Source organism: Musca autumnalis, unplaced genomic scaffold (assembly GCF_047663935.1).
Source record: "Musca autumnalis isolate F117 unplaced genomic scaffold, ASM4766393v1 scaffold_5, whole genome shotgun sequence".
NCBI classification, from domain to species: domain Eukaryota; kingdom Metazoa; phylum Arthropoda; class Insecta; order Diptera; family Muscidae; genus Musca; species Musca autumnalis.
This window is the reverse complement of record NW_027412088.1, coordinates 96,503,714-96,526,639: the sequence shown is the minus strand read 5'-3', so window position 1 is coordinate 96,526,639 and position 22,926 is coordinate 96,503,714. Positions and strand designations below refer to the sequence as shown.

General features: G+C 37.4%; 2 protein-coding genes across 2 annotated transcripts in view; both read left to right on the top strand.

Annotated features, from left to right (window-relative positions):
- The window catches only part of NaCP60E (Na channel protein 60E), an 898,928-nt gene that overhangs the window by 564,629 nt on the left and 311,373 nt on the right, over positions 1-22,926 (top strand). The gene's annotated exons all lie outside the window — the stretch shown is intronic.
- LOC141406003 (uncharacterized) lies at positions 302-1,892 on the top strand. Its single transcript, XM_073990971.1, has 4 exons — positions 302-319; positions 390-663; positions 712-978; positions 1,033-1,892. Exons 1-4 carry the CDS (start codon positions 302-304, stop codon positions 1,890-1,892), a joined length of 1,419 nt encoding a protein of 472 aa, XP_073847072.1.

Below are 22,926 nucleotides of genomic sequence, written 5' to 3'. Positions count from 1 at the left end.
TGGCTTATGGGGGTTTTTGCGCTGGCTGTATGTGTGTGTGTGTCTTTTTGGTAAATTACATAACACCCCTACAGAGCAAAGAGTATACTTGGTATAAATGCGCTGCACTATGACAGCAAACGCATCATTTGTGTTTTGACACCGTAACAGGGACGTACTCGAGAGCTCCAAACAGCTGCGGGTGAAAGGTGTTCAAAAACAGTTAACCTTTTTTGTTTCCTAAATTAGTCCAAGTAACCAAATCTTTGGTTGCTTAAAGTTTTCGTTGTAATCTTTTGTTTGGCCAATTAGACGAAGTAAAATGGCAAAGTGGTTTATTGTGAGTATTAAACGTCCTGCGGGAGTGTGAGTGAATTTTCTTCTTAACATTGGATATGTTTCTATTGCAGTTGAGCGTTTTGTTGGTGGCAAGCGGCTTGACCTATGGCAAACCCACCTTTGGTAAAGAACATGTCCACATACGCATCCACTTACCCGAGTCTGGCGGGGATCATGGTGGTGGCGGCGGTGGCCATATTGAACATCATGGTGGCGGAGGATTTGGTGGTGGTGGCGGCCATGGTGATGTAATTGGTCCATTGACTGGAGGCTTGTTGGGCGGTGGTTTCATCAGTGATGTGGGTCATGGTGGCGGCCATGGTGGACATGGAGGCCATGGAGGCGGCGGTGATGTCCAAACTGTAATTGTTGCTGATGCTGGTGGCCATGGAGGTGGTCATGGTGGCGGTCATGGTCCTGCCTTTGGAGGTGGTTACAGTGCCGGCGGCCATGGTGGTGGTACCCATGAAACTTTGATTATTGCTGATGCTGGATCTGCGGGCGGTCATGGTGGCGGCTATGGCGGTGGTCATGGTGGTGGTTTTGGTGGCGGCCATGGAGGCGGTCACGGTGGCCACGAAACTGTTATCATTACTGAAGGCGGTCACGGAGGTGCTGGTGGCGGTCATGGTCATGGCGGCGGCTATGGCGGTGGTCATGGTGGTTCTTCTGGGGCCCATGAAACAGTTGTCATTGCTGAAAGCGGTCATGGAGGTGTTGGTGGTGGTCATGGTCACGGTGGCGGTTATGGCGGTGGTCATGGTGGTTCTTCAGGAGCCCATGAAACAGTAGTCATTGCTGAAGGCGGTCATGGAGGTGCTGGTGGTGGTCATGGTGGTGGTTTTGGTGGCGGCCATGGAGGCGGTCACGGTGGCCACGAAACTGTTATCATTGCTGAAGGCGGTCATGGAGGTGCTGGTGGTGGTCATGGTCACGGTGGCGGTTATGGCGGTGGTCATGGTGCTGGTTATGGCGGCGGTCATGGTGGTGCCCAAGAAACTCTTGTTATCACTGAAAATCACGGTTCTGCTGGAGGTCATGGTCATGGTGGCGGTTATGGTGGTGGCGCCGGAGGTCACGGTAGTGCCCAAGTCAATACCTATGCCATTATCCAAGAAAGTGCAGGAGGTCATGGTGGTCACAGCAGCGGCGGCGGTGGTTATGGAGGTGGTTACGGAGGCGGTCACAGCAGCGGCGGTTACGGCGGTTCATCTCATGGCAGTTCTCATGGTGTAGCTAATATTGCTGCCATTGCGGCCACAGCTGGCGCTAGTTCCGGTGGACACAGTTATGGCGGTGGCTATAGCTCCGGTGGTTATAGCTCCGGTGGTTACAGCTCTGGAGGCGGTTATGGTGGCGGTTACAGTGGTGGTTATGGAGGCGGTCATGGTGGTGGTTCTGGTCATGATGATTCTAAGATTGCTGCCATTGCTGCTGCCACAGCTGGAGGTAGTTCTCATGGTTCCAGCTCCGCCTATCCTTATCCATCTGGCCCATCTGCCGGTGGCTGGCAATCAGGTGGTGGTAGCTCATCCTACTCATCTGGAGGTTGGTCTGCCTCAGGTGGTTATTAATTTATCAACCGCCATCTAATTTTAGTCTAGTCCATTTCTTCTACAACAAAAAACGCATCGAACACACAACCACACACACAATGCATTTATGTTCATGTTTCGTCACTCATCAAGCCCAATTATGTTGAGGCATGCATTGCATTTCAAAAACAAAACAAAACTTCATTCTTAATTTATATATTATTTTATTATTTCATCATTTATTTTTATGTTTATTCTATTGTAAATATTTATGAAAATATATTATTTTTTATATAAAACAAATTTTAAAGAGTTGTTGGTGTTTTTGTTTGGTTTGGGAACATTTGGAACTACCAGTTCCAATATTTGGAACTTCCGGCCCGACTGACTAGAAAACATTTTTTGTTTGTTTTTATCTTTATTTGTTTATCAACCCTAAACTCAACACGACTGAAATCAATTTGCTCGGTCGAAGGTCACGCAAGAGTGGTTTCATTGAAACTTTAGAATATCATAATATTACTCTAGTATGGAACTCGATCTAGGACCTCTAGTGTGGCCAAGGACGTATCTATGCAGTAATAGATTATAATTGGAAACCTTCCCACTAAAATTGAGTAGCTTTTAGCGGCACTCGGCCCTGAAAATGGAAACAATGTTTAAATACATTTTCGGACAATGGTTTCTAAAATAACCTTTACGTAGTAACTAAATGTAAATAAATGCAAAATTTCCTTTAAACTAAAAACAGCTTCAAATAATATCACTTAAATTTATGATTTGTCATAACTTCATAGAACTTAGAAAAGGACAACTTAATATGACTTAAATAAATTGTTTAAAATTGTTTAAAACTGTTAATAACTTTTTTTTGAAAATTTTACGACATGTCACCATTGCTTCACCATATGTGTGAACTTTTGCTCACCCCTTTTTGTTGCAATATATATATATATATTTAACATTGACTGACATTGTCGTTGTTTAAAGCTTGAACTTTTTTATAGTGCTTTCATTATTTCATTATTATTAGCAAAGGCATCATCATAAACATTGACGTAATCATCATCACCAACACCATTAAAGCTTGTGTATGTGTTGTTTGTAGAATACACGTGGAGAAACATTTTGTTAGAAAAATTTATAGACATATAAAGACAGATAGGCACTATGGGGGCTAGAGGCAGTTTAAATCGATTTAAGGTCTGTTCGAGGATTGCCACGAAATTTTTGCCGAAGGTAGTCCTTTTGGTTCCGAATAATATAATAACAGTTTTTATGAGCAAGCCCTTACATTCGTAGATAATGGTCCAAAAGATCAAAACTCCTTTACCCACAAACTAAAATCGAAAGGAGAAAACGCCACACCGTGGGAAAAAAGACCGATATAGCGTGCAGAAAATAAAAAAATGGACATGAAACGTTAGTACAGTACTGGACTAGAGTGTTAACTGTGTACTTAAGCGCATAAGTAATGAATTTAAATAGTTAGTCCGAACGGAATAACGGCACATTTAAAATTGATATTTTTTACAATGTTAACGATGACCTTTTTTAGCTGTAAAATTGCGATAGACGTGTGAATTCTGTGAATATATTATTGCGGAATCTTTTGTATTTTTGATATACCGTAATGGTATTTAACTAAATTAAAAAGTTTTGTAATCCATAAGTTATTTTAATTTAGATGTTTCGTGGTAAATAAATGTAAGGCCCATTTTTCTAAATTCTTCAATTAAAATAGGGGTTTAGTATGGAAATTAGTCGAGTTTAGCTTTAATATTTTGTTTTAATTTTTTATGTATCTTGTCTAGAATAATATCTTAAATTTTTACCTGCGACTTTTGGTTTTATGGCAAGGTTAAGGTTAAGTTTATTGAAACTTATAATGCCAACATATAATGCCAAAAATTTACATAAAAAATAACAAACGAGAGGATAACTTAAAACTATAAAGTATTGTTTTAATTTAAATAAATTGCGTATGTTAACAAACTGACATAATAACAACGATGTAATTATATTCTGCGGATGAAAATAATTAGGCTTTAATATGCTTTCTCCCGACATATGTATTGGCTAGTAGAGCTTTGTCTACGATTAGGGTTCTTAAAAATAAAAAATTAAAAAACTTACAAACCAACTTAAACACTAAAATAAAAAGGTATCCTAACCCCTGTGTATGCCGGGAGTTTGAGAAGAATAAAAAAGTCTACCAGGAAAATCAGTTTGTTCCTTCAAAATTAAAATTGGGGATAAATAATTAGTATTTGACCAACTAAAAGGCACTTCTGAATTTAAAATATCACGCATAATATTTCCTTCTAAATTTTGAATATTCTGAACAAATCTGTGTACCATTTGGAGAGAATATTCGGATATCCTTATAACCGAAGAAGACTCATATAAGTAATTATTAGAAAATCGTTTATGTCGAGTTTTATAGTTCCTTCCTATGCACTTCCGAATTACGTTCCTTTCAAAAATTTCCATTTCTTTCATAACAGTCGGTGAAATTGTAAACCAGATCGGAAATGCATAGAGAAGGATCGGTCTAATACTGACTTTATACAAAAGTAATTTTGTTTCACTACGCAAATGTTTATTATTAAATAAAGTTGCAAAAGCTTCCTTCATATTGTTAGCTTTTTTGATATTATTTCTAGCATGATTATTAAATTTATGTAGCTTTTTGAAGAAAACCCCAAGGTATTTAATACTATGTATCTTCGAATTTAATTTCGTTGCCCTCAAGAAAAAGTTCCAATTCTTTACTTTGAGGCACAACAAATCGTTTACATTTTCCGGATGCGTTACGTAAGCAAATTGCTTTACTTTTTGAATACCCCAATTGGTATAACATTTATTTACGTTGTCCAAGTGCACTGACACATGCTGCAAGGCTTCCACGGGAGACTCGCTATGAGCGTAAAGCATCGCATCATCAGCATAAAGAATTGCTTTAGATTCGCCAAACTCGTGTGGGAAATCGTAAATAAAGATATTAAACAAGTATGGGGACAAAATTGAACCTTGTGGTACACCACAATTTATAGCACCTAAAGAAGACAATGTATTACACTATGCAACACTGAAAATGCAAACAACTTCCAGTATGGATTTTTTGAAAGTATATATTTAGACTACAAAAACCCTAGTAGGGTTTTGTCCTGTCAGATCCAGTTCGGATTTTATGGCCTCATCTAAACCGGGCTAAATCTACACATTTTTGCATTTATCAGGCCTTTATCTCAGAAACGAATAGGAATTTGGCCTTACTGTCTTTAGCAATATTGTAGCCCTAAATTAGAAGAACTTATCTTTTGAAAAAAACCCCATAAGAAAAAGTCCATCTAGGGCATCCAAATCTATAAAATATAAATAATTTTACATAATTGCTAAAATTTTGGTCAGTATCAGCTAAACTATTGGGAGATGAACAAAGTAACCTTTTGCAAAAATCTTCCAAATAAATTCCTCAGTAATTCTTCAGAACATTCTGAAACTCTAAAATGCTTACTTCATGTAGTTTCAGCGGTATTTTGCATCATATCTTTTACAACACATATTTCAAACACAGTTCACACCAACAGTTTATTCTCGCATTTCGGATTTCACTACATTATTGACATTTTTATTAAATCGTCGTTGAAAAATCTACTGAAAACAACAGCATAGAGGCATTTTACAACAATGACATGTTTTGAAGAGTTGTGTATTACATTCCCGAGAATATTTTTCCCAAAGAAAAAAAGAAAAAATTATTAACGGTTTTGGAGATACGGTGCGAAATGTATAAAAATTGTGGCATTTTTGCATATATTTTGAAATTTGAGGCAATAAATGCAGTTTTTCGAGTTCATTATTTCTCCAAATATTTTATTCTTGTCCTTATCTACAAATTTGTTTCAGAGGTCAGAAGAAGATTCGCATTGGTTTCAGAGATATAGCCCCGAATTTCTTTAAAAACTCAATATTTAACCATGTTTAGATGAGGTCATAAAATCCGAGCTGGATCTGACACAACAAAACCAAACTAGGGTTTCTTGTCGTTTGGGTCTGTACTTTCAAAAAATCCTCAGTTCGAACTGTTTGCACAAGAACACCTTAAAAATGTTGCACAGTGTTAATGCGAATATCTTCCTTTTGATGGTGTCATTCCACAAGCAAAGCCAGTCAATAGAAGAAGAGAAAGGAGGTTGGGGTACTCGCAGTCGATAATACATTCCTATGGTGTCGCCCGGACATAACTCCCAAAATGAGTTTGGGCGTTATGTCCGCAGTGCTTTGTGGACATAGCACCCAAAAAATCGAGGACATAACTCCAAACGAAATTATTTCTTCGCTTAATTTTGAAATTTATATTTATAATTTTTTTTCAAATTTTATAGTAGAAGTTATAATGTAAGCGGAGTTATACATTTGAGAAGGGTTAAGTACCAACCAATGCCGAAGTATCCACAAAATACTCCTAATTTCATAAAATTATACAGCGCACGATTAATCTCGAACGGATTAACCGATTTGGTCCAAAATTTGTCTTTCGTAATATTTTGTCTAAACTTAGTTTAAGTTCGAAAATGGGTTAAATTGGTTCACTCTTTCCGGTACCTCCTCCAAAAAATTTCGAAAAAATTCGGAAAATTTGTGCGTGCGATAACTCTTGAAGGGAGTAACCGATTTGGTCCATATTTTTCACAATGTGAAATTTCTATCAGACATAGATGAAGTTCGAATATGGACTATATCGGTTCACTCCTCCGGCGACCTACCACACAAAATTGTGGAAAAGTGCAGTTTAAGACCTCCTCTCGAATCCTTTTGATTTTTGTTGTGACAACTTTTATTCGCTGCCCTCTTTACGAAGTTACAAGCTTTTTCAGGGGCCAGTCCATGCTTACTGAGAAAATAGTCCGAAAGTTATAAAAACCAGTTATGGCACCATGTATTGTGGATGGAGCACGCGGTAATACTCGGACGGATGAAGCGATGTGACTTTATTCCTAAACTGCTTACTCAGACCAAAGTAGCATTTCTTGGCCAACACTATTCTTCTTCGTATTTCACAACTGATGTTGTTGGTTGTGTTTACGGCGGTGTCGAGGTAGACGAAGTCCTTTACTACCTCAAAATTATAGGAACCAACGTAAACAGTTGGCCCGATCTCTATGGACGCACTGCGCGTCGACACCATAAGCTTTGACTTCTCGCCGTTTACCGCCAGACCCACTTTAGCAGATTCCCTTTCGACTTTTGCAAAGGTGTCAGTTACTTCCTTTACCGATTGACCCATGATGTCAATGTCGTCGGCATAAGCAAGTAACATATGACTGGATCGTATATATTGTTCCACTTCTTTTGACCTTCGCGTCTCGTGGGACCTTCTCCAGCAGGAAGTTGAAAAGATCACACGACAGGCCGTCTCCTTGTCTGAAACTTCTTTTGGTAATAAACTCTTCGGAGAGGTTCTTTCCTATTTTAACCGAGGACCGAGTATCAGTTAATGTCATTCTACAAAGCCGAATGAGCTTTGCAGGAATACCAAAATCAGACATGGCTTGGAACACCTTTGAACGTATAGGGCTGTCGACGACTGCTTTATAATCCACGAAAAGATGGATGGTGTCGATCTGCATTTCTTGGGTCATTTCCAGTGTTTGTCTCAAAGTAAATATGTAGTCAATGGTGGATTTGCCCGGTCTAAAGCCGCACTGATAGGGTCCAATAATTTCATTGACCATAGGCTTTAGTCTCTTACACAATATGCCAGATACTATCTTATATGCAATATGGAGCAGACTTATGCCCTGTAATTGGAGCACACAGTCTTATCTCCCTTCTTGTGAACTGGACATAGGATGGTACTAACTAGCTGATGCATACACCTTATCAGCGTGTCGCCTCCGATTTTGAACAGCACGGCTGGTTTATTGCTGTCTTTACCTCATCCTGTACCAAAGCCATCAATTTGATGTTTTACCCTTTGGTAGATCTTTTGGACTTCATGGCTCCTGTACATTTCGATTTTTTCACACTCCCGCCTTTCCATTTCTCTCTTTTTCCTGCGGAAAAGACGTTTCGTTGTGACACAAAATGGAGGTGAACATTTGGGGCAGAGATAACTCCTTTTGTGGATGAAAGCCCTTGGTATATTAAGAATCCCGAAGGACAGATCCGCCGTGAGTCGAACTTCCGCGTTATAGCGCGATGAAATTTCTGTGGAAACCCTGTAAGGCATCTGAAATTATCGGTTTATCTTTGTTAACTGTTGTTTTAGCTTATTTATGAGATGACATGTCTTCAGTCAAATCGAATAAGGATTATTTTCGTAGAGCATTTCGACCTTCTAACTCGCTTCCTTTAGTGTCCTTTTCGTTCCTTATTTTAAGGACCGCTATAAAATAACCACAACATGACGTTTTTCAGCTTCGAAATGTTCTGCAAAAATGTCGCTCAGAAAATTTTAGGCGCGGTTCTCATTGACAACTAATCGATTTCGTCGACCCCAAAATTTTGGTTCACAGTGTATGTTATCGGGACGAGGAGTGCTTTCATTAAGCAATTGGGCTAGTTGAGTGGAATATGCTGTAGCTATCTGTTTTGTTTGCAGCTTACCGATGTCCAACTTCCGTGTTGTATCTGTTCGTGCTTTATTTGCAACGTTTAGACGGGTACGTACCTTTACCGCAACAAGGTAGTGTTTGCACCTCGGAACTATCGTACATCCACCACGCTCGATTAATGACTTCCATCCATCACAACATGATCAATTTGATTACTTGTTCTTTGATCTGGAGACAGCCAGGTGCCCTTATGAATATCGAGATGCTTAAATCTGGTGCTGCTAATCAGCCTCATACCATTGTCAGATGTTTCACTGTGGAGACTGAAGTTCCCGACTGTTGGGCCAATGATATTCTTCTTTCCAATTTTGGCATTAAAATCGCCTAGAATAATTTTAATGTCATGGGCGGGGCAACGGTCATAAGTTTCTTCTCAGCGCTCATAAAAATATCTTTGGTCTGTTCGTCCTTGTCTTCAGTGGGAGCATGAACGCAAATATAACTGCGCTCGTATAATATATCTTTGGTCTGTTCGTCCTTGTGTTCATCCTTGTTTGCACCTCGGAACTATCGTACATCCACCACGCTCGATTAAAGTCTTCTATCTATCACAACATGATCAATTTGATTACTTGTTCTTTGATCTGGAGATAGCCAGGTGCCCTCATGAATATCGAGATGCTTAAATCTGGTACTGCTAATCCGCCTCATACCATTGTCAGATGTTTCTCTGTGGAGACTGAAGTTCCCGACTGTTGGGTCAAAGATATTCTTCTTTCCAATTTTGGCATTAAAATCGCCTAGAATAATTTTAATGTCATGGGCGGGGCAACGGTCATAAGTTTCTTCTCAGCGCTCATAAAAGATATCTTTGGTCTGTTCGTTCTTGTCTTCGGTGGGAGCATGAGCGCAAATAAAGCTGATGTTGAAGAATTTTGCTTTTAATCGAATTGCAGAGAGTCTTTCATTTACTGGGGTGAAGCTGGAGACCAGAGACAAATCCGCAACCAAACTCAGGCTTTGTGTCATGGCAGCTATAATACAGTGTGTCACTTTTAGGTGTTGTTGTGACCCCTTTCCCAATCCATCTTATTTCCATATGGCAGTAATGGCGGCCTTGTACTTTTCAAGTACATCTGCCAATGCGTAAACTGAACCTTCTCTATAAAGAGTGCGAACATTCCTGGTGCAGATTTGCAGACCATGGTCCTTAAAATATTTGCGGGGTTCGTCAACTTTAGAGGGGTTTGTTTTAATTTTCTTTCACCGATAGGGTCGTGCTCGAACTTAAACTAAATTTGGACAAAATATTACGAAGGCCAAATCGGTTGATCCGTTCTAGAGTTATCGTGCGCTACAGCCAGCCGGACAGACAGAGAGGCGGACATTGCTAAATCGACTCCGAATTGTGTGAAACGGAATTCATCCAAACATACTTGGGGTCTAAAAACATTATTTCGGTAGAAAAATGACTTGACTGCGTCGTCCCTTCGTTGAGTAGAGTCAAGCAAAGGGGAGATGCGTTGTCACGAGAAGCGTGGGCAGTATAATAAATTATGGGCTGCTAGCCGAAGGCGTTCCTACCAAACTTCTAGACATACTCCAGACTTGATCTACGGACTTAACATTATAAATCCCCAACTATTTTATCTTCTTGTCCTTTTTGACTAAAAACCTTAAATTTTGTCAGTGTGCTAAAGCACATAAAACCTCAAAAGGACCATAAAACATCGAACTAACATGACTCTATATGTAAGCATGTATGTGTGTTTGTCAACAAAACTTGAACTGACTGAATGAAAATCATGGCATGTTTGGGAATAAAAAATATTACTCGCGATAAATAGTAAACGCAAACAATACATACTACACCCACACTTACACACACACACACCGTACACATGCTCATCTCAGAAAGCGAACGGGGACAAACTACTACAACTACTTGCACAAAACCGCAACAAAGGAGTAGGTACTCTTAAAAAATATCCCGACGCTGGGGGAATTTATTATTAACGCCATTAAAAAAGTAGAAATGAGAATTACAAAGAAGGCGATCGGAAAGAGATCGCAAAGAGTTTGAAGTTTGAAAAGTTAGATGAGTAGGTTTGACTAGGGGTAGGTAAGTCGACTTTCGATTAATCGATTAGTCGACTTTTCGGTTTAAAAAGTCTAAAAATCGAAGTCGACTTTTGATTGTAGAGAAAATCGAAAAGTCGACTTTTCATGGTCGACTTTCGATTTCGATTTTCCTTACCAAGATTTTTAACACAACAAATTTTAAAATTACACCCTCTGTTGACAACAATATCTATCAAAACTGCTCTAAAATCGATTTAGTCGACCCTGATCATAATCGAAAAATCGACCTTAGTCGACTTTGATCATAATCGAAAGATCGAAAAGTCGAGTTTTTAGTTAGTGTTGAAAATCGAAAGATCGAAAAGTCGACTTTTCAGTTGAAGGTAAAAATCGAAAGATCGAAATGTCGACTTTTGACTTCGATTACGCATCCCTAGGTTTGACATGACAATTGAAAGGATCAGGGTTAGAAGCTTTCAACTGGGAAACACCTGACTCGTCTGGAAAGCATCTTTATTGCCGAACCACTAACAGCACATAGCATTCCACATTTAGGGCAGATGACAATCAGTTCGAAGTGTCTCATCTCATGATTCAAATGGTTGTTAGTACAAAGAATATGAAGTTCCTTTTCTATGAGCGAAGGCGATGAAGGGAATGGGCCTGAGCTTGGAGACATAAAGTTCTGCTATAAATGCCCACGTTTATTTGCTTAAAATTTCAGTATTTGCGTCGTTTTATTTGTGTGAAAGTACCTACGTCGTATTATATATCATCCTGCCGAGGAGGAACTGCCACAATTTACAATGAATGATGTTGCGAATGCCATAAGGAACACTAAAGCATCCGAAGCGTTGGGCCCTCACGGAATCTCCATGGTAATGCTGAGATAGCTAGATAAGGCGGGAGTGGAGTATCTCACCAAAGTTATCAACCTGTCGCTAGCCAGCCACATCGTTCCCGAAGTCTTGCAAATGGGCAGCGTAGTCCCGCTAATGAAGCCAGGCAAGGATGCCAGCAAAGGTCAATCGCACAGACCGATTTCACTTTTGTCGCCCGTAGCAAAGATTCTTGAGGTTTTACACCTCCCCAGCGTCAGAAATAGCTATCCACTTGTGGAACATCATTATGGATTCCTTAAGCAGCACATCGCTGCAAGCCATCTCCATCTCGAGGACTCTACCAGTGTTGGTGGCGCTCGACTTATCAAAAGTCTTTGATACTGTTAAGCACCCCACTCTTTTGAGAACATTGAGCAGACTACCTTCCGATAAAGTCCTGTACTAGAAAGACTGGCGTAGAAGAAGACTCTAGGTTCTCAGAAAGTAGTAACCATCTAAAGGTTCTATCTTTATTCATTGGAAAGCAGCTACCCTCGACACTCCTCCAACTCATAGTATACCAGACTTGCTGACCTTCTTGCGGAACGAGTTGCAATTTAATTGAAGGAATTATGCGAGCAAAGTTGAATCGTGCCGATCGATTTTGCTTTTGTCGTCGGTAACAAAGACTCTTGAACCGTAAAAAATTGGTATCCAATTACCGATCATCAGCATGAGTTTTGTAAGCATAGCCCAGCATGACAACAGCCATCTCCACAAATATTACTGGAAGTGTCAATCAGAGCAAGCAGTGATGGTGGCAATCGACTTATCAAAAGCCTTTGATACTTTCAAGCTCTCCCGACTGTTTGAAGACATAGAGCAGACTACATTCCAACCAGGTTTGAAACGTTGGAAAATCAATTATATGGCTGGACGCCAGCCGAACGTGGAATTCAGGAGAAGTCGAAGCCACGTAGATTGACACAGGGAGTTCCCCAACTTGAGGTGACATCACCGAAAGTATTTGATATATATCTTTCTTGCATTCCACTCCTACACAGGACATTGATATCGTTACGTAAGCGGATGATTACACGATGTTGGTGTACCTTCTCCAATATCATTTCTAAAAGGCTGAACTCCTCTTAAATCGAACTTACCACCTTTTACCACTGGAGGAATTTGAAAATATCCGCCACTAAATTTACTTCTTGATCGATGGTAACAGAAGCCCGACCATTAACAATCCCTATTGTAGGGGTTACCTTCGACGGTATGTTCATGTAGTCCGCGCATGCCGCATGAAGGAACGAGGACCTCAAGTCATCCGGCTAGAGACTTCGCCATATATCGGTCCTGGTATCCACCTCCAACTGCTGCGAACTTTGAGGTGCCTTATCTTTGTTATTATTATACCCTCCACCATAGTATGGACAATCTTAATATAGTTTGTTTTTTTGGTTTGTAACGCAAAGAAATGTACATTTGCGACCCTATAAAGTATACATATCGTATTCTTGATCAGGATAATATAGCCATGTCCGTTTGTCCGTCTATTGTAATCACACTAGCATCCGCAATAATTGTGATAGAACGCTAAATTTTTCCACCCGAGTGTCTTTTTTCCGTAAGCAGGTCAAGTTCGAACATGAGCTATATCGGCCCACGTTTTGGTATAGCCCCCATATAACGGTACCACCCGATTTTCGGTATTTTGAGAATTTTAGCTACATTTGTTTGACCGAACTACCTGTAATTTAACATTTGGTGTTCCCTGTGGTCACAAATCATCCCCACCAACAATTTTCAACATAGGTCCACGCTTTGGTATAGCCCCCATATAACGGTACCTCCCGATTTTCGGTATTTTGAGGTTTTCAGCTACATTTTTTGACCAAACTACTTGTAATATAACATTTTAAGTTCCCTGTGGTCACAAAATATCTCCACCAAAAATGGTCAACATAGGTCTACGTTTTGGCCCCCTTATAACGGTACCTCCCGATTTTCGGTATTTTGAGGATTTTAGCTACATTTTTTGACCGCACTATCTGAAATTTAACATTGGACGTTCCCTGTGGTCACAAATTATCTCCACCAAAAAATGTTCAACATAGGTCCACTCTTTGGTATAGCCCCATATAACGGTACCTCCCGATTTTGGGTATTTTGAGGATTTCAGGTACATTTTTCGACCAAACTACTTGTAATTTAGCATTTGAGGTTCGTTCTGCGTCCACAAAATATCTCCACCAAAAAATTGTCAACATAAGTCCAACTTTTGGCGTAACCCCCATATAACGGTACCACCCGATTTTCGGTATTTTGAGGAGTTAACTACATTTGTTAACCTAACTATCTGTAACTTGACATTTGAGGTTTCCTGTGGTCACAAATCATCACCGCCATGTTTTGATATAACCCTCATATAACGGTACCTCCCGATTTTCGATATTTTGAGGATTTAACTACATTTTTTAACCGAAGTACCTGTAATTTAACATTTGAGGTTCGCTGTCTCAACAAAATATCTACACCAAAAATTGTCAATATAGGTCGAACTTTTTCTCCTTTTTGCCACTGAGAATTGTCAATATAGGTCCATGTTTTTGGTATAGGCACCATATAAAGTTACTGTACTGTGTTAAAATTTACTTTGGATTCGGACAGATAATGCAGCCAAAATTCTGTATCAAAATTATATGAAGCAAAATCTCTTTGAGGTATAAATGTGTTATTTGTTCTAGCTGCTAAAAAACCGACATCTAAAAAGAAGTTAAGAAATAATTATATTTTAAGATGGTGTTATATTTATGACTCCTTTGTCCACAGATGCCTTTGTTGCACTTATTTCCCATGAACCCCTTAAAGCCCTAATCCGACACACATCTAATATAACATTCACGATTTAAGTGTTACCCCATTTTCAACATTTTAACGGATATTAAAAGCGATGGAAACGCAAATGTGCTTACCACCAACCAACCACAAAACCCGTTTATTTGCCCCCATTCCCACCCACTCATCCAACCCAAATCCAATTTCAGCATGTCACAGAACAAATCACCTGAACTATAACATTCACTGCTGTAATGATATCAAATAAAGTCAAGCCATTTTCAAAATCTCAAAAGTAATTGACAGTTTATGAAAAAAAGGGATTATAACGCACTTCGGAGAACTTCTGCTCCACAGCTAGAGCGAGCTTCCTGTGAACATATCACAACATTGGATTACTATATTTTCTCCTTTTTTTCATTCCTTTTTTCATTCACACAAAATTATCATCTTTTAACAATGATGTGACGATAACGATGCCACCACCCACCATCCATCCAGTGACAATGATGACAACTTCTGTTTTTGCGACGTGCAAAAAAAAGTTGAACAAAGAAGAAAAGTAAAATATAGGAAAAAGGGGAGCCACAGAAGTGCCCAGAAAAAAAGAACGAAAGATCTATGAGAACCAGGTGAAACATAAATTGAAAACGATGCTGACACTTGTTCTCCAGCATTTCTTTTCGACTATCTTTTCAACGAACGAATGCAATATAACCGAGTGTCATGACACATTGGTTGCTGTTCAACACTTCTGTTGTCATTCGTCATCAGCCGTTGCTATATCACACAACAGTGTCATAATACCCAGAGAAAAGTTTACGGCGAATACAATGTGCCTGTCATATTAAACAAAGGTGTCACTTTAAATATAGTTTTGCATTTAACCAAACGAGAGCGAATGACATGCAGTGAGAAGGACCGCTGGATGAATGCACGCAGTGTTGTCTAATAAACGATTTCAAATGTTTTCAGTAATAGTCCGGTCAAAATAGACATTGAAATAGCAAAAATTCCCACAAAGCTGAATTTTGGTGGAGAGCTAGGGTTTGCCATTAGAAGCAACGTCCAAAAAGTCCCAATCGATCCCATGTGTGCAAAAAAAAAATATTCGGGGTCAAAGGTCAACATTTTTTTAGGTTTTCGGATTTATTTTTTGAAAACGGTTGATCTAATCAAAAAGTGACTAAAGTAAATATTGTAGACAGAAAAATTATCTACAAGTTTGACCCTTATAATTTTTTTGTTAGAAGGAACCATTGTTGAGATATGGCTGTTCTAAAAAACACATGATTTTTATGCACTTATAAGGGAAATATGCACATATTCAGACGAACCGGCTAAAATAAGCGATGTAATCGGTTCTGTCCTCCAAAAATATATATATTTACTCGAAGAGCAAAATTATAGCTATCTTTTAAAAAAAATTCCAACAAAATCGGAGTCTGTTTAGTAGAGTTATTCAATGTTAGAGTCATTTTATGCAAAAATAGCCCATTTAACCCACATGTATAATCGAAAGCCCAACGGGAACGACCCCAACGAAAACTCTCAGATTTTTTTCAAGTTTTGTCCGAAGGTAGGGTTTGTTGCGCTGATTACGGAAATGTATAATTTTCAAAGGTTGCGGATCCGGTTCGCCGGTTATTCGACCCGAAAGGCCAAATTTAAAAACCTGGTTAGATCCGGTTCTACTGAACCGATTACTGCAAAGTGGATATCCTTTGAAAGCTTACGGAAGTATCTAACACATAGTGTCGTTACTTTAACCGGTTCGCCTCATAATGTACTTACGCGGCTAATTTTTTATTTGACCTTTAGATCGAGATATCTCGAAAATGGTAAGTCTTTTTTAAGAATCATAAGGACAAATCTTGTAGACAATTATTGAATCTACAACTTTTACTTTAGCGGGCTTTTGCTAAGTATTACCGTTTTTGAGAAAAATTAAAAAAACTGAATAATCCCTCCAAAAATGACCTTTGACCCCGAATAACTTGTTTTGCACACATGGGATCGATGGGGACTTTTAGGACGTTGCTTCTAATGACCAACCCTAGCTCTCCACCAAAATTCAGCTTTGTGCGAATTTTTGCTATTTCCCCCTTATACGCATGTCTATTTTGACCGGACTATAAATGTAGGTTAGGTTATTTCGAATAAATGGAAAACATGTTTAAATTCTAATTTCAACTAAATTTTTTCTGGGTTAATAAATCGACAACCAGATCACCTTCGATTTTTTTCTGGTCAATATCCTGACGAAGTTTTTGAGTATTTGTTGAAGCGAGTTTAACCCAAAAATACCCCTGGTTTGTACAGTAGTTAAACATCCCTTCCATTTCCTGGAGTATAATAATTCAATCAAAATATTTTATATTTAATATAGTTTTTTTTTTATTTTATAATTACTACCCCTATTACCCCTACCCCTATTTTTATACCTAGTAATTGTGTTTTGGAGTAGTATAGTCATCCCTCCCTTAGGTTACTTAATTTAAAATTTACTTGTTATCATGGCATTATATTGTAGTGTACAGCCTTAAGGTCGAAAGACTGGGCATATGTGAATTGAAATAAATAAATAAAAAAAATAATTTAAAAAAATTAAGTTTCCGTATTTTATTTAGAAATGTACTTAAAACTAAAAAATAATTTGTCGCTTAGCCTCAATATATATTCTTTCTCATGATAGAATCTCTCAAATAAAACGCTTGCATTTAAATTATGAATGATGGCAAAATTAAACGGCAAGCGTTTTATTTGAGAGATTCTATCATGAGAAAGAATATATATTGAGGCTAAGCGACAAATTATTTTTTAGTTTTAAGTGCATTTCTAAATAAAATACGGAAACTTAATTTTTTTAAATTATTTTTTTATTTTTAACTTTTTAGTAAATACATTTTGTGACCACTGAGATCCCCAAATGCCGAATTACAGTCCATTTGATCAGAAAATGTAGATTAAAATGCTTGAAATTGGGTGGTACAGTTATATGGATGCTATATTAAACCTTGACCTACGTCCACAACGTGGGGAAGTTCCTGGACTATTGAGAACTCCAAATGCCAAGTTACAGCAAATTCGGGCTAAAAATGAAGACAAAATACCAGAAGTCGGGTGGTACCCTTATATGGAAGCTATAGGAAAAAGTGGACCCATATTGGTTTTGGTTTCATATTCATGTATTGTCATCTAAATCTGAAAAATGTGCAAAGTGTTAGTTCGATTGGTCAACTGCAACCGTGCTAAAAATCAGTTACCAGATTTTAAAAGGGGGTCAAGTTAGACACCGTAAAAACACTGTAAAAATGGACCAATATTAGTTTTGATTTCATATTCATGTATTGTCATCCAAATCTAAAAAGTGTGCAAAGTTTAAGTACGATTGGTTAGCTGCAACTGCGTGAAAAACGAGTTACCAGATTTGAAAAGCAAAATACCGGAAATCGGGTGGTACCGTTATATGGGGGCTATAGGAAACAATGGAGCCATATCTGTTTTGGTTTCATATTCATGTATTGTCATCTTAATCTGAAAAGCGTGCAAAGTTTTATTTCGATTGGTCAACTGCAACCGTGTTAAAAATCAGTTACCAAATTTGAAAAGGGGGTCAAGTTAGACACCATAAAAACACTGTAAGAATGGACCAATATTAGTTTTGATTTCATATTCATGTATTGTCATCCAAATCTAAAAAGTGTGCAAATTTGAAGTTCGATTGGTAAACTGCAACTATGTGAAAAATGAGTTACCAGATTTGAAAAGCAAATTAGATAAAACACTGAAAAACAGTGTAGAAATGGACCAATATTGGTTTTGATTTCATATTCGTGTATTGTCATCCAAATATGAGAAGTGTGCAAAGTTTTAGTTCGATTAGTCAACTGCAACCGTGTTAAAAATGAGTTACCAGATTTGAACTAAACACACACCAAGGCAAGTTAAATAAAACACTGTAATAAAAATAAAAAAAATGTTGGAAAAAAGGAACATACATTATTATAGTTAGACAATGTACAAACAGTACACTTATTTAAGCCGAGATCAAAAATCTAGGAAGGCAGATTTTTTAAATACTTTGAACCAGTAAACTTTTTCCTGGCAGTACCCATCATACCATTGCTATGGAACACGATATCGTTTTCGAATGTTTGTCGATAGTTTTTCGGATATTTTGTTCGAGAACAACACACGATAATGAATTGATAACGATTCATTCGTCACTAAATTTTTAGCAGGAAAACCTTCGATTTCGAATATCGGTAACAATATTAGCGAATGAATTGACGATAGTTTTTACGATATTGGCGAAAACATTTTTGTTGGAGTTTCTTGATGTTTCTGTTATGTACCTTTTTCGTCTTTATTTCTTCCTTGTGTTTTCGATACTGTTGATAAACATTTTTAATTTTTTTGAAATTTTGCCTTTTTTTTAAGGCGAAGATCATTTTTAATGATTTTTGTTAATTTTCTCGTTTAGAGTTAAGCTTGATGATCTGAAATTATTTGCAAGTGAAAAAGGAAAGCCAAGGACTCGAACCCACATAGTCACCAAATTACGTTACCTGGTTTCATTGGTGGTAAAGCAAATCTTCGGACGTATCGACTATGTAATGGCTTCTCTGTCCTAGAACTTATCGTTTTTCAAATGCAAATGTGTTTTTGTACATTAACGCGGATACTTGGCCACAGAAATTTATTTTCTTCATGACAAACGCTTTTTGCGCTGACTTTGAAGTTATGAGTTTTGGCTTTGAAAGCTAACACGCCATGACAAAATTTTTTGATATGTTTTTCAAGGACGTGGGTTCAAATCCCAGCCGGGCTCAGCCTGTTTTTAATTTTTATTTTGTATTTGGTAACCTACTTATATGTTGTCTTTATCAACACTTATTGTTGACATCAGGGACGTAGCCAGGATTTCATTTCGGGGGGAGGCCCACCTGACCAAAATTTTGAAAGTTCATTTTAGCGAAAATTTCTTATTTAGCAAAGACGTAAACCTTATTTTACACTTATATTACTGATGTTCATTACTATATTATATCTATTTAGCAGTTATATAAATAAAGGAAAAAACGTCGAGACACGCGTCTTCTTTTTTGTCTTTTATCACGCTGCCGTGTCAGAATATGGTCAATTTCGGAAATTCAATCGTTGCTATTGTCATAAAGAAACCAATTGTAGTTATTTCCCTAAGTATATTTTGGTGTTCAATCGTAGATCTTATCGCAAAGAATTTCTGAAGGCTGATAGTGGTTTTCTTGATAGAGAACTAATGCTGAGCAATAGTGAGTCTATCCATGATGAAATTCTAGCACCCAATCGCGGGACAATCGTCGGGCTTCTCTTATAGAAATTCTGGTTTCCTATCGTGGATCTTCTCATAAGTTGATTAGGAACTAGGAAAACTCTGGCAACCAGTCTTGAATTCGTTTAAAATGAAATTCTGGCGCCAATCCAAGGTCTACACATGTATACAAATCCATAAACACAATTTTCCCCAACCTACATTTTTTATACTATATGTTCGTCCATCTGGGTGCCTGCCTGGAGAACACGATAATTCTCGAACAGATCAACCGATTCTGTCCAAAATTTGGCCTTTGTGATATTTTGTCCAAATTTCGATCAACTTCGAATATGGACAATATCGGTCCACTCTTTCGATATCCTTCCACAGAGTATTTCTAAAATTTTCAGAAAAGTGCAGTTTAAGACCTCTCTAGATAATTAGTAAATATGTTTTCACTTCCTTTATGCTAATAATTTAGTTATAAGTAAAAACATGAAATAAATATACGCTTTGCTTTTTTGCAACAAGCGTTCTCGGGTCCGCTATTACTACAGTACAAGTTTTTTCGGTTGCAAGTCCATACTTCCAGAGAAAATGGCTCGAAAGCTGTAAAGAACACCTACGGCACCTACCATGTGCGCACAACAATTTTCGAACCGGATATTACGTTTGTTCAAACTTTGTTTAGCGCCATATTTCTGCGAGCCTTATATGAAGTTCGAAGATGGTGATTTTCGGTCTACTCCTTCTGGTATTTCCCCTCAAATTTCAAGAATTTTAGCTAAAGCGTTATGTGCGATTTTTCTTGAATGGAGCAACAGATTTGGGCCAAATTTTGGATTTAGTAATATTTTGTCCAAACTTAGTTTTAGCTCGAAAATGAACCACATTGGTGAAGAACTGAAATTACTGGTGGGCGCAATATCTTTTAAAAGGAATAACCCCCCAAAATAATATCTACTTCCAAAATAAACAATGTTGGTCCGGTCCATTCCTTCAGGTACTTTCTTCGCAACACTTGTGATCAATGATAAAATCTATATTTTGTTGGCAAGTTCATACGTCCGCAAATGGCTACACAATTCTGAAAACCTCCTAATACATAGCTTCGGCTTAAAGGATTTTGGTTATGAAGCCGCTATTCAATCTCTCCATAGATGAAAGTTTCAGTTCACACAGGCTCAGGGTATATTCCTGTCCGCAAAGCCGACTGATACTTGTTGAGATTTTGACGAAGAAGAATCTGTTTCCGACCAGTTTTTTATACCCTACACCAACTTTAACCTCAATAATCTTGATTTTATTGTCATCCGAAAGGTCGAACCAAACATAAACAGCCCAATTATGAATATCAACAGGAGTTTACATGCATAATCACTGAAAAATAGGACAGAAAATCCTTTTTGTACAATAGGCATTTACTAATGTTTAGCAAGAGACCAGATTCAAATAATCTCAACGGGCGACACTGCGGTGAAAAAGAATTATATCATAAGAAAATGGTTGATATAGTTTTTTTTTTTTTTGCAAATTTCAAACATAATAAAGAATTTGTAATTGTTATGATGTTCAAAATAGTTCATTACAAAAACGTGTTAGAAACTATATACAAAAATTTAAAACCACAAAATTAAGCAACGATTTTATCATTTATTGTTGAACTGCTCTTATCAAAAATTAAAAAAACAAAAGATCGCAAGAATGTTTTTTCTATATGTTGTTTATAAGCCAAATTATTGGACGTAATATGCAACAAACGTTCAACAAATACAAATAAACATCTTGTTCTGAAATCAGTAACACTTGCAGTCAGCCTAAAATTACGAATAAACGGTTAAATAACACCTTAAAACTTAACAACAACTATGCGTAAAATTGCTCAAAAAGCTTAACGTGTTCATTAGTGTTTATACTTTCAAATATGTTGGACAATAAGTATACCAATGTATTTAAATAATTCTCTGTAATACTTCCTCCAGATACTTTACATATTTCTTGAAATATTTAAAACATTTTAAAATTTTATTCAAAAATTAAAAATATGTGTACCATAAGCTAATATCTTATGGGATCGAAAATCATTTCCGGGCCCCCCCCCCCCCTGGCTACGTCGGTGGTTGACATTATATGTACGTACCATTTGCAGTGAGTGTCAAAAATATTCGGTTTTCAATTTCACCAATAGTAACACCTCAGTATTTTAGAAGCCCATGTACAATATCTAAAACACCAAATACTTAAAAAATGGGTCCAACCTTGGCAATTAAAAATGCCTGTAACATGGATCCATGGCAACCCTATAAGCGAGAATAAGAAAGATAACGTTGTTAACCCTGTTTTCTATGCGTCAAAAATATTCAGTTTTAGTAACTTTTGTTAAATGTTTTGCCAAAAAACAGGTAATTATCGAACTTTTTCTGCAACATTAGTACATTTTAATAATTGCGAACAGAATCTTTGTTGCTGTGTGCAAAAATATTATGTTTTATAGGAAATTATTAAAATTTAGCGCTAACGAAAAACACTATCCTAGAGAAGAGAAAACTGGTAATATTTCATTATAAAAACAGATGAAATAAAAGGAAATTTTGCTTATTTTTGAAAATTTGTCGAATTTAGTTGAAATAATGTGCAAATTTCACGAAAATATAGAAATAATCGATTTCGTGAAACACATAAGCCAGCCAAAACCAGGAACTGGGAGGGAAGGTGAGGAATAAGCAAAATTTCCTTTTATTTCTGTCGTTTTTATAATGAATTATGATCAGTTTTCTCTTTTCTAGGATAGCGTTTTTCCTTAGCGCTAAATTTTAATAACTTGCTATAAAATATATGGCATGTTTCACTAAGAAGATTCGAATACAAATTCGTTCGAAATTTTTTTTGAAAAATATTTGAATTGGTTTTATTTTCAATGAAACAAACATTTCCTACAATAACAGGAGGTTGATAGTAATTCGAACGAATTTGAATCAATGCCGTTCATTGGTATTGTTGAAGTTTCGAAGTTTTTCGGCAATTCACACACACACGACCCGAACGCAAAGAAAGAGCACACAAAAGAGAGCAAATGTTTTGATTTGTTTTTGTTTTACAGCATGGGAGCATACAACCTTACTATCACACTGTCAAACGATGCCAATATGTAGAATTTTGTGTGTCCTCTTCTTGGTCAGCAGTGATTTGAATTCGAAGCGTCTTAGAGAAACAGACCAATAATATTTTTGCACACAGGAACAAAGATTCTGTTCGCAATTATTAAAATGCATACCAATATTGCAGAAAAGTTCGATAATGACCTGTTTTTTTTTTTTTGCAAAATATTTAACAAAAGTTACAAAAACATAGGAAACAGGGTTAACAACGTTTTCTTTATTAGGGGTCGATTATCGATAACAACTATCGTTGAGTGGCGTTGCCAGTTGTCAAAATTGATCCACGTATGGCAACACTCAACTGAAGTT